General features: G+C 42.5%; 1 protein-coding gene across 1 annotated transcript; it reads left to right on the top strand.

Annotated features, from left to right (window-relative positions):
- The first annotated feature begins 1895 nt into the window (after positions 1 to 1895).
- On the top strand, positions 1896 to 7121 carry LOC125015502 (G-protein coupled receptor 22-like). Its single transcript, XM_047597443.1, has 3 exons — positions 1896 to 2337; positions 3461 to 4602; positions 5426 to 7121. The coding sequence occupies exon 3, from the start codon at positions 5430 to 5432 to the stop codon at positions 6744 to 6746; it is 1317 nt and encodes a 438-aa protein (XP_047453399.1). The 5' UTR covers positions 1896 to 2337; positions 3461 to 4602; positions 5426 to 5429; the 3' UTR covers positions 6747 to 7121.
- Positions 7122 to 13797: the final 6676 nt, after the last annotated feature.

Here is a 13797-nt window from a genome sequence, read left to right as displayed (position 1 = left end):
TAGACAAAGTACTACGACATAATAAATTGTTAACATTCATCAACGAATATTACTGTACCTGATATAATCTCAATAATCTGTTAAATATTTATTTAATTAATCAAGGGTGTAAAACACATTTATACATCAAGAGGAGCAGCACATTTCCATGATCATCCTCACTAGGGTCGCGGCGGTTGCTGGAGCCTATTGCAGCTGTCATCAGGCGAGAGGCGGTGTGGACAGGTCGCCAATCTATCGCAGGGCTAATACAGAGACAAAAAAACACTCACACTCACACCTAAGGTCAATTTAGAATCACCAATTAGCCTAAGGAGCATGTCTTAGTAGCTGGGAGGAAACCGGAGTACCCGGAGAAAACCCACGCAGACACAGGGAGAACATGCAACTCCACCCAGAAAGGCTGGACTCGAACCCGGACCTTCTCGTTGGGAGGGATCAGTGCTAACCACTGACAAATGTTAAAATTAAAAATCTCATTTGATCTTAATATTGACAATGCCTTAGAGCTAGCAGAAACAACCGCCTGACAGAGTGCTATCACCAAAAATAAGAACAAAACTTAAATCATCAAGAAGTTTATTAGGAGAACCCCACTAATACTGGGTCGGGCTGTGCTACGCTCTCAAAACAGCCTCATATATTCAATGTTGGAAACATTCCTTTGAGATTCTGGTAAATGTTGGTTGGTACATATGGTTGAATTTCATGCACACCCCATTCTAGCTGATCCCAGAGGTGGGCCACTGGGTCCACATCTATGACAGCGGGGATCAGGAGAACACTGAATTCAATATCATATCGAGGGACAAGTCAAAAGACTTGTCCCCCACCTGTGGGGAGTAGCCTTTGAAAGAGGCCAGGAACAGTGTGTACACAGACAGGCATGCTAGCACTGACCGACTGTTGTGCGTAGAAGAATTACTTAAACCAGTCCACCTGGCACCAACGATTATACCACCGTGTTTTTAACTGAAGCTCCTGACCTGTATCTGCATAAGCGTATCCATTGCACGCCTACCACATGACTGACCTAGCGGATAATTGCATGAGAAAGCAGGTGTACAGCTGTTCTTAACAAAGTTCTAAGAGGGTGTATTTTCTCCTTTCTTTAATCTTTAGTTTCAGATTGTCATGCCAGAGTGACAGTTGCTGTCATCTTCTTTACTGCAGGCGGGCACCAGGATGCCCTCTGGCAATAATTGCACCTGACAAATGAGCCTTGACAAAAGATAGAGTGTGGTTAACCTCTCACGGATCTGACGGAGCAACTTAATTGAAACTATCAATCAGAGCCGCTACACCCTATCTCTTCTTTTCTGATTTTATTCTTTCCCGCATAATCCATTGCTCCCACTCGCAGTGCACAAGAATGCGTGGCCTCTCCGTCAGTCTGGCTGTCTCTCAAGCTCACGTGCACATGCACACGAAGACCTATGCATTTGCGCAACATCAATACAAAAAAATATTGCCTCTCTCTGCTGGCTCTCCATCCTCATCAGTCGCCCCTGGCACACAAACACATTACTTGTTCATTACGGTGTGACAGCGCTAATTAATACATCATCCCAGCCTTTCCTGCTGCTTTCTCCTCAACAGTCTGCCTATCTGTGTCTGCAGCAGGTTTTCTGTTCAGCGCAGTGACATCTAAAGTCCCTGTGCAGTAGTAGTAGAAGCTTTTTTTTTCCTTTTTTTTTTTTTTTTTGAATCACTACAGCCTCACATTGGATGTTACATTCGCTGACAGAGAGCAGAGGAGAAAGTCAGAACAAAAGGAAATACCTCCCCTCACTGGGCGGGAAAGGGTTAAGTCTATTACAGAAGACCAATCAGGAATGGGGGAGCACTGCAAACCTCCGCAGTGAGAGAGAGAGAGAGAGAGAGGGAACGAGTGAGGGAGAAGGAGGGGAGCAGAGCGGGAGATAAAGAGATACCAAGAGTGTGATGGTTTGCACTCCTATCCAGACAGTTAGGCACGGAGGCAGCGCAACAGAGAGTTGGTTGTATGAGGAGTATTCACACAACATTCTACATGGATGGATAACAGGAAAGGGGGACAAAGGGGGACAGAAGAAGAATCCAAGCAGCACCCCTGACATGACTAATCTTTGTGGACTTCTTCACGTCTGGCACTAAGGAAGGGACGAACATATGTCTGTTGTGTGGCCCTCGCATGTTCATCAACATGCAACCCTAATTCTTTGGATTACTGCTGGAGGAAGCACGAGATAAGACCGCAGTTTGAATCAGTCGACCTAGATTGTTGCAGAGGTGGAAAGGAGAGGGGACACTGTGGTGAACAGACCAGCTCCGGAGCATCTGTGTTTACTCTGCATGGTGAGCTCTGCTCAGTTTTGATGGGGCACTCTATACTTATTGGTTTCTACAGCACTAAGCCGAGAAAAGCCTTTACGGCAGCAAAGAGAACTCAACGCCAGACATCTATGTTTCACTGAATGCAGTGGATTGAAAACTGTTATCGTTTGCTGAGTAATTTAAGTTAGAATGAATTGTTGTAATAAAAACGCATAGTTAAGGTTATAGTGATGCCAGTTAGTGACTCATTGAAGCACAGTCTTTAACTTTTACTCTAAAAAGCTGCTGCTGTGAACACTAAAGTCTAACAGCCTTTTGGTCATTTGTTTATGCGTTAAGATGTCTGCATGTTCAACACGGAGCACATCTGTTTCTTACTGTTGCACACACACACACACACACACACGCAAATGTCAGTGTATGGTACAAGAAACTTAAAATGAAACCTGAAGCGTGAGCTTGAAATATTGTGCATCATTAAAAAAAATGCATAATCCTGCGTGATACACACGCATGGTGTGATTGTTGGTTTCTGTTGACGCGGTGTCATAACAAAGTAAAGGCACCTCTTACTGAAACAACCTTGAAGAGCGACCGACATGTTCCTCTAAAGAGATTACACGGATCACATACAGTGACACACGGGGAGGCATCATGTCCTTATGACAAGTTCCCTCAGAGACCACAGTGAATTGAAGCAAATCTGCGCCGTCCTTAACATTTTAGAGTAATTTCAACAGCGCTGGGGCTTTGCAATGAATTGTAATTCGCACTAAGAATTTCCTTTGCTCATTTGTGATTTGGAGAGCAAAAACAGAGGAATGTCATTACAGCTACTCTTGAATCTGAAAACAGGAGGGCGAGACGTAAAAATACCACTTGCTTTTTGCGAAGGCTTTATTAAAGCAACTGTTATGTTAATGCAATAACAGAGATGTAAAGAGCATCAGGCACTGCACAGGAGCACGATAAGACATCAGAGGCTTGTTGCTATGTTAATGAGAATTTCCTTGTTGCCACTCTGCTGAGGATATGTTTATTTTCACGAACGCATCCCCCACACTTCCCTCTCCTACTCCTTCTACTCTAACCCCATCTCGCTCCCTCTCTCATCTATTACTCTATCCCTTCTCTCTCTCCTCAGGTCACCGTCAGTGAACGATGTGGGACTGAAGGGCATAGAGATGATGCCGTACACAGCTCCTTCGTCCTAAAGCCCAATTATTACCTGGGATCTCTCCATCTGATGAACTGTCTTATAATAAGGACCTCCTCCCGCACTGCTGAGTCAACACCCCCCCCCCACCCCAGCACATATAAGTACTGGTGATCACAAATGTCACAGTGATCACATATGTCATGGTGACTGGACACACACACTCTCCAATAATCTGCTCCAGTCACGCCATCTCCAGTGATTTAGGGTTCAGCATGTCAAGGGACAAACTGGAGACCTGTGCTCCATTTACAAGTCAATGGCAGCTGGAGCCAGGCGTACAGAGACTGATGAGAAAGGTGGAAAGTGAAGGCCTGTTCCATTAGTGCCCCCAGGGGAGACATGGGCCTGAACGCTGCCCGGACACACTGACCTCTCTCTAACACATTCTGGACATTACTATGGTGTACACCGGGGAATCTGCGACGGACTGATCGACAAATCTGCCTCTTGGAGTACAAGCTAATGGATATAACTGATTTTTTTTACATTTTAAGATCCGACCGCTTTTTTTCTCACCTTGAACAAAAAGGGTAAAAGCAAGGGTTTGGATTGTACTATGAGCAGTGCATTCCAGCACAGCTCGGGGGGAAGACTCTCTGCGTCTTTGTTTTTTTGGTTGGCTGCGTCTCTCCTGCCTGGGAATATCGTGAGATTATAAGCAGGAGGTGGATCCAGCATCTCATCCCTATTCCACTCATCGATAAGTGCTTGCCAAAGCAAGAGATCTGAGGGAGAAAGATCTATCCAGGACATTAGCGTATACTCTCCAACATCCCCTGGGTACAGGTGACTAATTCCTTAGCTTTCTTGCCACTGAAGTCAGGAGGAAAAATCTGGAAGACGGTCTGTGGTAAAACAGACAGACAGAAAGACAGGTGCTTTTCTGGCTGACAGCCTCTCTGGGAGGGCCGAGCAGTGAAAGGAAAAGCCTCGCTCCGGGGCTCTGCTGGAGCGGAAACACTTTTCCACTGGCTATGTTTGGATGGGATGCTCGTCTCTGTGGATCTAACATGGACTCTATGGCCTGATTACACAGCCCTGGTATTCAGATAGTGCTGGAGGGAAAGGTAAATATTACAAAAAAAAAAACATGTGTTTTTTTCTCCAAGTCATCTAGAATTAAATTCAGATCAGAACAGCCAAGTGTGGATAGAGGGCTTTAATAATGCAGGTGCAAATTATTTATTGGAATTAACTGTACATGTCTCTACATTGTGACATTATTTCCAACGGCTTTTGGTGCATTCATTAGTCCTTTAATTATTTATGCAGTGTCCACATCAACGTCTACTTCTCTGAGAGGGGAGAATCTGCTATTGACAAGGCAAACATGACTTTTGGCAGAATGTTCTTGTTTGTTATGAACAGCCTATTGCAATTTGGAAATGACTAAAATGCAGTCAGAAATAATGCGTTTAGTCACCAAGGAGTGGTGCTTGTAAAATGAATCCCCATCCAGGGTTCATGTTCATTATCTATACAGTGAATGTCAATACATTACATCATCTTTGTTGTTTAGTACACCCAAAGCCACAAAATATGAGGTCATTATGTCTATAACTATTTCTGTTACATATCACAGCGGTGTGGATGTGGAACAGTCTGATAGGAGGATGATAGAAGCTGATTGAGGCAATATAGTAATTAGTTAGTCATGCCATGCACATAACGAGACAATCTAGTCTTCAGGGCATGGTGGGAAAACGCTTTGATCATTATTTAAGTGAGTTCTCATTTAAACTCAAAGGGCTTCTCATCATTTCGTAACTGGTAGCATTACGTGACAACATCGCTCACACGTATGTTAACTTCCCAGAGATGCACAATCACAGACATCCTTTCCTCTTCATAAATTACATTTCTCTCTCTCTCTCTCGTTCTCACACGCAGGATAATGCATATCCTTCCCTGCCCAGAAAAAGAAGCCACCATGAGCAACGTCACTGTCACCGACAACACTGAGCCCATCAGCCGCACCATGAGTCCTGCGAGCCCCAGCCCATATCCCTACCCTGTTAGTTTTCAGGTCTCCCTGACAGGCTTCCTCATGCTAGAAATCCTGCTGGGCCTGAGCTCCAATCTCACTGTGCTTGCCCTTTACTGTATGAAGTCGAACCTCATTAGTTCTGTCAGTAACATCGTTACTATGAACCTCCACGTGTTGGATGTGCTAGTTTGTGTGTGCTGCATCCCCCTGACCATCGTGGTGGTCCTGCTCTCCCTGGAAGGAGACACTGCCCTCGTCTGCTGCTTCCATGAAGCCTGCGTCTCTTTCGCCAGTGTCGCCACCGCTGCTAATGTGCTCGCCATCACCCTCGATCGCTACGACATCTCTGTCAAACCGGCCAACCGAGTGCTGACCATGGGCCGGGCCCTGGCCCTGCTGGCTATTATTTGGGTGCTATCCTTCGTCAGTTTCCTGGTACCCTTCATAGAGGTGGGTTTCTTTGCCCAAGGCCACACCGATCTGAACCAGACAGCGGTAGAGAACGTGGTGCACGTTAACGAATACTACACCGAACTTGGCCTCTATTATCACTTGCTCGCTCAGATTCCCATCTTCTTCTTCACCGCCGTTGTCATGCTCATCACCTACTCAAAGATCCTGCAGGCACTCAACATTCGCATCGGCACCCGTTTCCACACCTCACAGAAGAAGAAGGCTCGCAGAAAAAAGTGCCCGTCCATGACGGCCATGACACCGCAGCAGGAGGCCACCGACGCGTCCCAAAGCAGCGGCAGCCGCAATCCCACGCTGGGCATGCGCACCTCCGTCTCCGTCATCATCGCCCTGCGTAGGGCCGTCAAGCGCCACAGGGAGAGGCGAGAGCGCCAAAAGAGGGTTTTCAGGATGTCTCTCCTGATAGTGTCCACCTTCCTGCTGTGCTGGACGCCCATCACGGTGCTCAACACGGTCATCCTCAGCGTGGGCCCGAGCGATCTGATGGTCAAGCTGAGACTGGGCTTCCTGGTCATGGCGTACGGGACGACCATCTTTCACCCTTTACTCTACGCCTTCACCAGGCAGAAGTTCCAGAAGGTCTTGAAAAGCAAGATGAAGAAGCGAGTGGTATCGATTATCGAGGCGGATCCCACCCCTAATAATGCCGTTATTCACAACTCCTGGATCGATCCAAAGAGGAACAAAAAGGTGACATTTGAGGACAAAGAGGCTCAATTGAAATGTCTGTCTTCTGAGGACGTGGGGTGAAGGAACTCATTATCTTTAGAGAATGCAGTTACTACAGTCAATGCAGCTAACACTGGCGTCAGGTCAGGACAAAAAAGGGAAAATGTTAATCCAAAGCAGTAATGTAAATAATATGTGCAATAGGACGTACAAAAAGAAGAGGTGGATAATTTATTACTATTTATTGAGAACAAAAGTAGGTTTCATAGATATATCATATACTGTACTGTAGATATTGCATGGCTTTTTGTATCGTAGCAACATACAGTACATTGTGTACATATACAGTAAATACATGTACAGGGTAGGGTAAACAAGGTATATAAATAGAGAGAGAGAAGTAGAAATTGTTATGTAAATGTATATTTATAATAAATTTTGTGTTTACTCACCTGATGGAGCAAACAGTGTCATATTGTAGCCTCCCCTGAGTAAAGTGTTTGCGATTCAGCCGTGAGATTACTCCCATTCATCACTGTGCCACTTGCTCCGACACCAGGCCCTGCAATCCCCAGTCACCACTGACCTTACCGCTCGGGAGCCCTCTGAGGAAAGGCCCCCGCATTGAAATGAGACTATAGGTATGAAGACACAGCAAAGACTGACAGGTCAAACACTGAGAGATGGGAATGGGAAACAGCCGATGTTATGTTGCTATGGCTAAAAAGCAGCGCGAGTTCTGTTCACAAACACGGCTTTTAGAGTTCAGGAAGAGCCCTCGCATTCCTTAGCAACAACAGGACACCATGGTCCTCATCATCTCATTTGACATAAGCCAGATGTAATCAAAACCCTGGTCTGTTTTATTTTAGCAGGCGCCTCTTCGAGCCAAACGGGAAATCTACAGTTGCCTTATTTTGGTGTGACGAATTAAGTGTGACAATATGGTGGCGCGCACCGTAACAGTAAAAGAACACACTGAACAGATTGTGTTAATTTTCAGACAGAGCACAATAGGAGAGAATAATACAAACATTATTTAGCAAAGCTAAAAGGAAACGGTTGTATTATAAAAGTTACATTAAGCTAAACAATACCGTTGTCCAAATAAGATAACTATTAGCTATAATAGAAGACTACTGCAAAAATAAAAGATTCTGTTAATGTGAATACACTATATAAAAAATTATGTTGTTCCCTGCCTGTGTACAACTATCCATTGTTTGTCAAGAAAAAAAGAAAAAAGTATTTTCCCAGTTGGTGCTGCTGGTAGACTACAATGCAGCCAGTATTGTATTTTTGGCCCAACGTATCTTGTTAACAAGTTTGCCCCATATAAGTAGGAATAATTTATTCATAAGGCTGCAGAAGAATCTCAGTTGTACGAATTAACAAGATGAGGAAAAAAAAATAATGATGAGCTTAATGCACTCAGTCTGTGATGTAGGAGCAAATCCATGTGTTGTTATAATATTTATTAGAAAATAAATGAAGTGACCTCAGTCATGCACTTTTTTCAATCCCGTGGTCAATGATTATATATGATTTCACGTATATACGCCTGTGACATCTCAGGTACAGTAGGAATTTGAAAAGCCCTTTAGATCCTGAGAACACGGGGCTGTTCGGTGGACGGGTGATTACACAAGAACTGTCAAATGCTTCTCTGGCTGTCGGCGTCTGGTCTGTAGCACAGTAGCGAGAGGTGATATGGGAATATTGATGCAGGCAAGGTTCTTTATGGCCCCGTTGTAAACAGGCAGTGTGGATGTCACGGCATCTTGAGGGCACATCTGTGATTGAGAGTGGAGATGGGATCACAGCCAGCAACAGATTAGCTGACAGGGGGAGTGAAATGACCTATAAGATGACACATTAAGCTAGAGGACACATTCAAAACAAATACGCACGTAAGTATGCATTTTAGAAGGCAAACTTCAAAAGGTGGGGTATCAATATACAGAATACTATATAGTTTTATATTTTGATACCGCTATGACAACGATACAGGACTACTTACAGTAATCTAGTCCTGGTGAACATATAAATCAAGCTGCTACTCATGTGTCAGGTACTGTTCCAAACTTCATCAGTGATACTGAAAAAAATCCTTTTTATTGATTTACGTCTAAAATTACCACGGCAAGACCAATACAATACATGCTAACCAGATGCTGGCGAAAACAAACAAGCAAGGTCTTCCAGGCTCGACCTACAACACTGAAACCACTGAATAACACTGTATATATGTGAATGTTTTTAAACACACAACATCATTTTCATTTAATTAAAGGGTTCTTGATGTCGCACCTTGATCCAAACTGTAGAAGTGGCACAGATTGTTGTGTTGTTTTCTTGTTTTTTTATTATTGTAATTCCAGTTGTTTCTTGTTCCTTTATAAATTTCAGTTCTGGTTAGTGGTTTGTTAAACTCATGCTACAAGTCTCAACGGTGATAAGGTAACACAGCCAACAAAGAAATTCTCAAAGTTGAGAACACCCTCATTTTTTTTTATGATGAGGTCTAATTACCTAACACCACCACTTCCACTACAGCTGCTTAGCGGCAGCTGAATAGTCTTCAAGTAAGAGTCACGATAAGAGACGGTGAAATTCCCTAAATGCTAACAACGCTTTTTATGCTTCAGTGCTTCCATTATTATCTCTTTTAGCATAGGACGCAGTGGACCGTTCTTTATGAAAAGAAAGGGTTTAATCCTGTCGCTTAATTCCTTGCAACAGCAACATTTCAAAGCGACACAAAGGCTCCACACAAAAAACTAACGACCAACACGCAATGCAGATCGTTAATGGGTTTGCATCTTTTCCTTGTTAGTATGTTTAGATGTTATGAGATTTCAGTTATATGTCACAACCACAGCCAAACTATGAAAGCAAAGCCCTTTGTAAAGAGGGTTTAGGAAAGTGCTCTGTAAATAAGAAGGATTATCATCATCATATTGTTACTGTGATCAAATTAAAGTTAACATAGTGTGATCTATGCTCTGTTTGCATTAGTTATGGCCTCATTAAAACATTAATGAATTTTACTTCAATCGCATATGCTGATATGTTTGCTTTAGTAAATGCAGTAACATAATGAAGTAATAATTGTGACCAGGTTGTCTGTGTTATATGGCCTGAATGGTACGAGTACTGGAGGTCAAGTATCTAAGGACACTGCAGTTTCTGCACAGCAGACACGAGTCAATCACGTCCACTGTTGTATAATTATAAAAGCTAATGCACAATAAACAGTCAATACTGTACCTTACTGACAATAATTACCTTCTTACGCAATACGTCTATATAACTGAACAACTGGACATTGCCTGATAGTGTACTATGAGATATGAATAAGGAAATATTGTATAAACACAGCAACACTCTATGTGTGTGATATCACACACACACTACTACCAACGCACCACAACCAGTCAGCATGATTATAGCAACAGTGGAGAAGAGAGTCCTCCACTGAAGGATTTGTCTTTAAAAAAATAAAAATAAAAAAATGATATTGTCTACCAGTCGGGTAACTGCAAGCTCTCATGCTGTTGAAATGTTCAAAATAACTCGCTCTGATGTTCAGCATTTTTGCTGCTTTCAGCTCGTCATATTTGACAAACCTCATGAAATGGAACTGGTTTTCAGTCTTCAGTAATGTCTGCCTGTCAAATTGAGATAAACTGATCCTGAAAGGTTGACTATAAGCCAACAAACACATGCTAGCCTCACAACATTTAGGCTACAATCAAACAGTAATGGTTAATCAGTGTTTATTCCTTCAGGAGAAAGGTACACTGAAACTAAAATTGTGAATTATCAATACAGCAGGCCGCCAGTACACCTGTAAGCTTGGATGACCTTCACAAACAAAAATTAGGAATATACTACTATAGCAGGGGTAGCAGGGGTCCTGCTGCTTTCCTGTGAAGCTTTTCAGAATCAGTTGACCCTGGTTTTTTCATTTCTCTCCTGTAGTCCACATTAAGGCTGCTATTTGCTGTCCCCATCACATACATTATGTCATTCCGTCCCCCGTTCAATGGCTCCCTCTCTTAGACAGCCATTCCCAATTCAGATGCCATCTCTTCAGGGCTCCTCTCTATCCAGCCACAGACACAGAATAAAAGCCTGGGAAATCACATTACTCGGTCCGTATGGAGCCTCTATTGCATTAGGTCAGCGAACACTCAACTGTAATTCTGCTACTGTAGAGAAGAAGAAAGTGAATTGAGCACACCAGCCAGCACAGCTTGACAAATTGTTGCTTGTGGTCATTTTCCAAATGTTACTCTCACCAAGCCACATTTACAGAGAGGGTAGGACACTTTATAGAGTTGGAAGATATATGAGCGTGATAAAAACCTATAATCTCTGTACACGAAAATCTATGGCTGAGATAGAAACCCGGAATCAAAGGCAGACAAATACAATGGCGCATGACCTCCACTTTCTTTGACCTTAATGGCATTATTGTATGGTGCCAAAGAAAATAACACACAGTCTCCCTCTGAATCAGTGTAGTGTAGATTATCTGCTGTTATCAGGAGAAAGCAGACACTTGGGGTCTGTTCAGATCTTGTATTGAAATCCAATCAGGGCTATCCCATCGCAAGTGGCTAGCTTTAGTTAAGTGTGTTCAGACCTATCATTAACATGCGTCTCCATATGCGACCTCAGTTTCGGGCTCTATATGCAAATAAAATCCAACATCATCCAGGGCACAGTAAAATATTTGAACAGCTGCTGTGTCTGCTCTTGACCGTTGCTCCAGAACCAAGAGCATTGTTTTATGTGTGAGACGGCAAACATGTGAAGTTATTATATACTGATCTCAGCTTAGACCTGCACAAAACTCAAATTATAACTCCAACCCTGTAAGTAAATAAAAGGTAAATAAAGACACCAGTGTGGCTCCTTATACAACAACATGAGCCCATCAATAATTAATCACATGCTAACACATGCTAATGACGGAATCACGCTCAGGTACTCATATTAAATAGTTTCACTTGTTAATTCTTGATTATATTTATTTAATTTTTAGTTAGTTAACAGCTACATGAACAGAATATTTTAAAAGGCTCTGATAACTAATGAACATACGTCACCTATGGTGCTTTTGTCTTTTCAGGCAATCATTTATAATAGCACCCCCACTGAGTATAGGCGGTCTGTACTGTGTATACACTCACTGGCCATTTTATTAGGTACACCTTGCTAGTAAAGGGTTGGACCTCATTTTACCTTCAGAACTGCTTTAATTCTTCGTGGCATACTTTCAACAAGGTGTTGGAAACTTTCCTCAGAGATTTTGGTCCATAATGACATGATAGCGTCACATAGTTGCTGCAGATTTGTCAGTTGTATATACTTTGGACAAACCCATCGTGACGTCACCTGTTGGATTCTGAAGCCCGAGTGGAAGGAGCCTGCGGTCGCCATGTTGGATGCGCTTTACTCCGCCCACACTGGGATACTCCAAATATAGATATGGAGGTCATGATGGGGTGGACCTAAAGCAGCCTGAACCCTATGGGGTTTGCACAGGCTACCGAGCTATGCTAATCGCTATCCGAGGTGCTAGTAGTCGGCTAACACGTTGGCCTCGCTCCTGAATCCATTTGTCCCGACTAAAACATAAAACATAATATATTAAATACAGTCATGATTTAGAGATTAATGTCTTTAATATATATATTTTTTTTTAATTAGAGTTCTGTTACAAGTCATGAGTCAATAATAGAAGAGTGCCAGATCGGACTGCAGAACTTCGTCACACAAAGATGTCAAATCTGTTGCATCTGTTCTAATTCTATTGCAAGCAAATACTAATACATACAAATAAATCATTAATCATTATAATTTTAAGAGCAAAAACAACAAATTAAAATCAAAATCATCAAAACATCAACACTAAAGTAAACACAAAAATAAAAATCAGTAAAGGAGTGATGATTTTCACAGTGTTCTCTGCCCAGATGAGAAGTCCTGATAGTCCAGTTCTTTGCCTCATATTGAACATCTGGATCACCTGGAGGAAAATTGTACACAGAAAAAAAGACATGTAAAACAATAAGACGGAAACAAGACAAACAAGACGGAATATTATTACGAAAATTCACATTTTGGTTCCTTGATCTTAATTTACATTACAGTCTAACTTAAACTACTAACATATAACCTTGTTTCAACATCGTAATATAATAACACAGCTCAACACAGCAAACCAAACCAAGTCTGTCATTGGTCGTATGGAAAAATTAACATGAACAAGACATTACTGCTTCCTACTTTACGTGGTGGATTAATATCTCCCAAACTGACACACTTTATTTAAAAGTATTATCAATTATTATTTACATTCTGACTTCGTGGTGGTTTGATTGATAGCCTCCCGTTAGCCTGGCTAACAAACCGTAGGCTCGCTGGTAGGCAAGCCTAAGGCTAATTCATTAGCTGGCTAATTAGATAGTTAACTTCAGCTACCAGGCTAGATATGTTGTGCACTGACACCAACCATAAAAATAATTCTCCAAATTCACTTACCAGACAGTCTTGTAAGAGGTGCAGCAAAGCAGACAGCTATTATTTTTTATTTAAAATGATCCAAAATGGACCAAAACCTCAGCTGAAAAGGTTGTCATTAGCTCAGGTGAGGACTAGCAGAGAGACCAAGGCTAGCAGCTAGTGGCCTCCGGCAGCGCCCATACATCACCTGTCAAATAAACAAACAAGTTAAAAAAAAATCATGTTCATTCATGTTGCTTACGCCAAATTCTTACCCTGCCATCCAAATGTCGCAGCTGAAATCGAGACTCGTCAGACCAGGCAACGTTTTTCTAATCTTCTATTATCGATTTTTGAGGAGCCTGTGTGAACTGTAGCCTCAGTTTACTGCTCTTAGCTGACAGGAGTGGCACCCGGTCTAAATGCAATTGAATTGCATCCATGTGATTGGCTGATTAGCTATTCGTGTTAAGAAGCAATTGAACAGGTACCTAATAAAGTGGCCAGTGAGTGTATATGCGATTAAGGAGGTACTGCGTTCATACTAAGAAAGGAATGTGAAAAAAATGCAACCCAGACCAGCTCCAAATCTGGTCAAAGATCACATTTCTCAAAT

Source organism: Mugil cephalus, chromosome 10, assembly GCF_022458985.1.
Source record: "Mugil cephalus isolate CIBA_MC_2020 chromosome 10, CIBA_Mcephalus_1.1, whole genome shotgun sequence".
In the NCBI taxonomy this organism is placed as follows: Eukaryota; Metazoa; Chordata; class Actinopteri; order Mugiliformes; family Mugilidae; genus Mugil; species Mugil cephalus.
This window is presented reverse-complemented; position numbering and strand designations above follow the sequence as displayed.

Coding starts and splice junctions, on each gene's coding strand:
- LOC125015502 (XM_047597443.1), top strand. CDS start 5,430: ATGCATATCCTTCCCTGCCCAGAAAAAGAAGCCACCATGAGCAACGTC.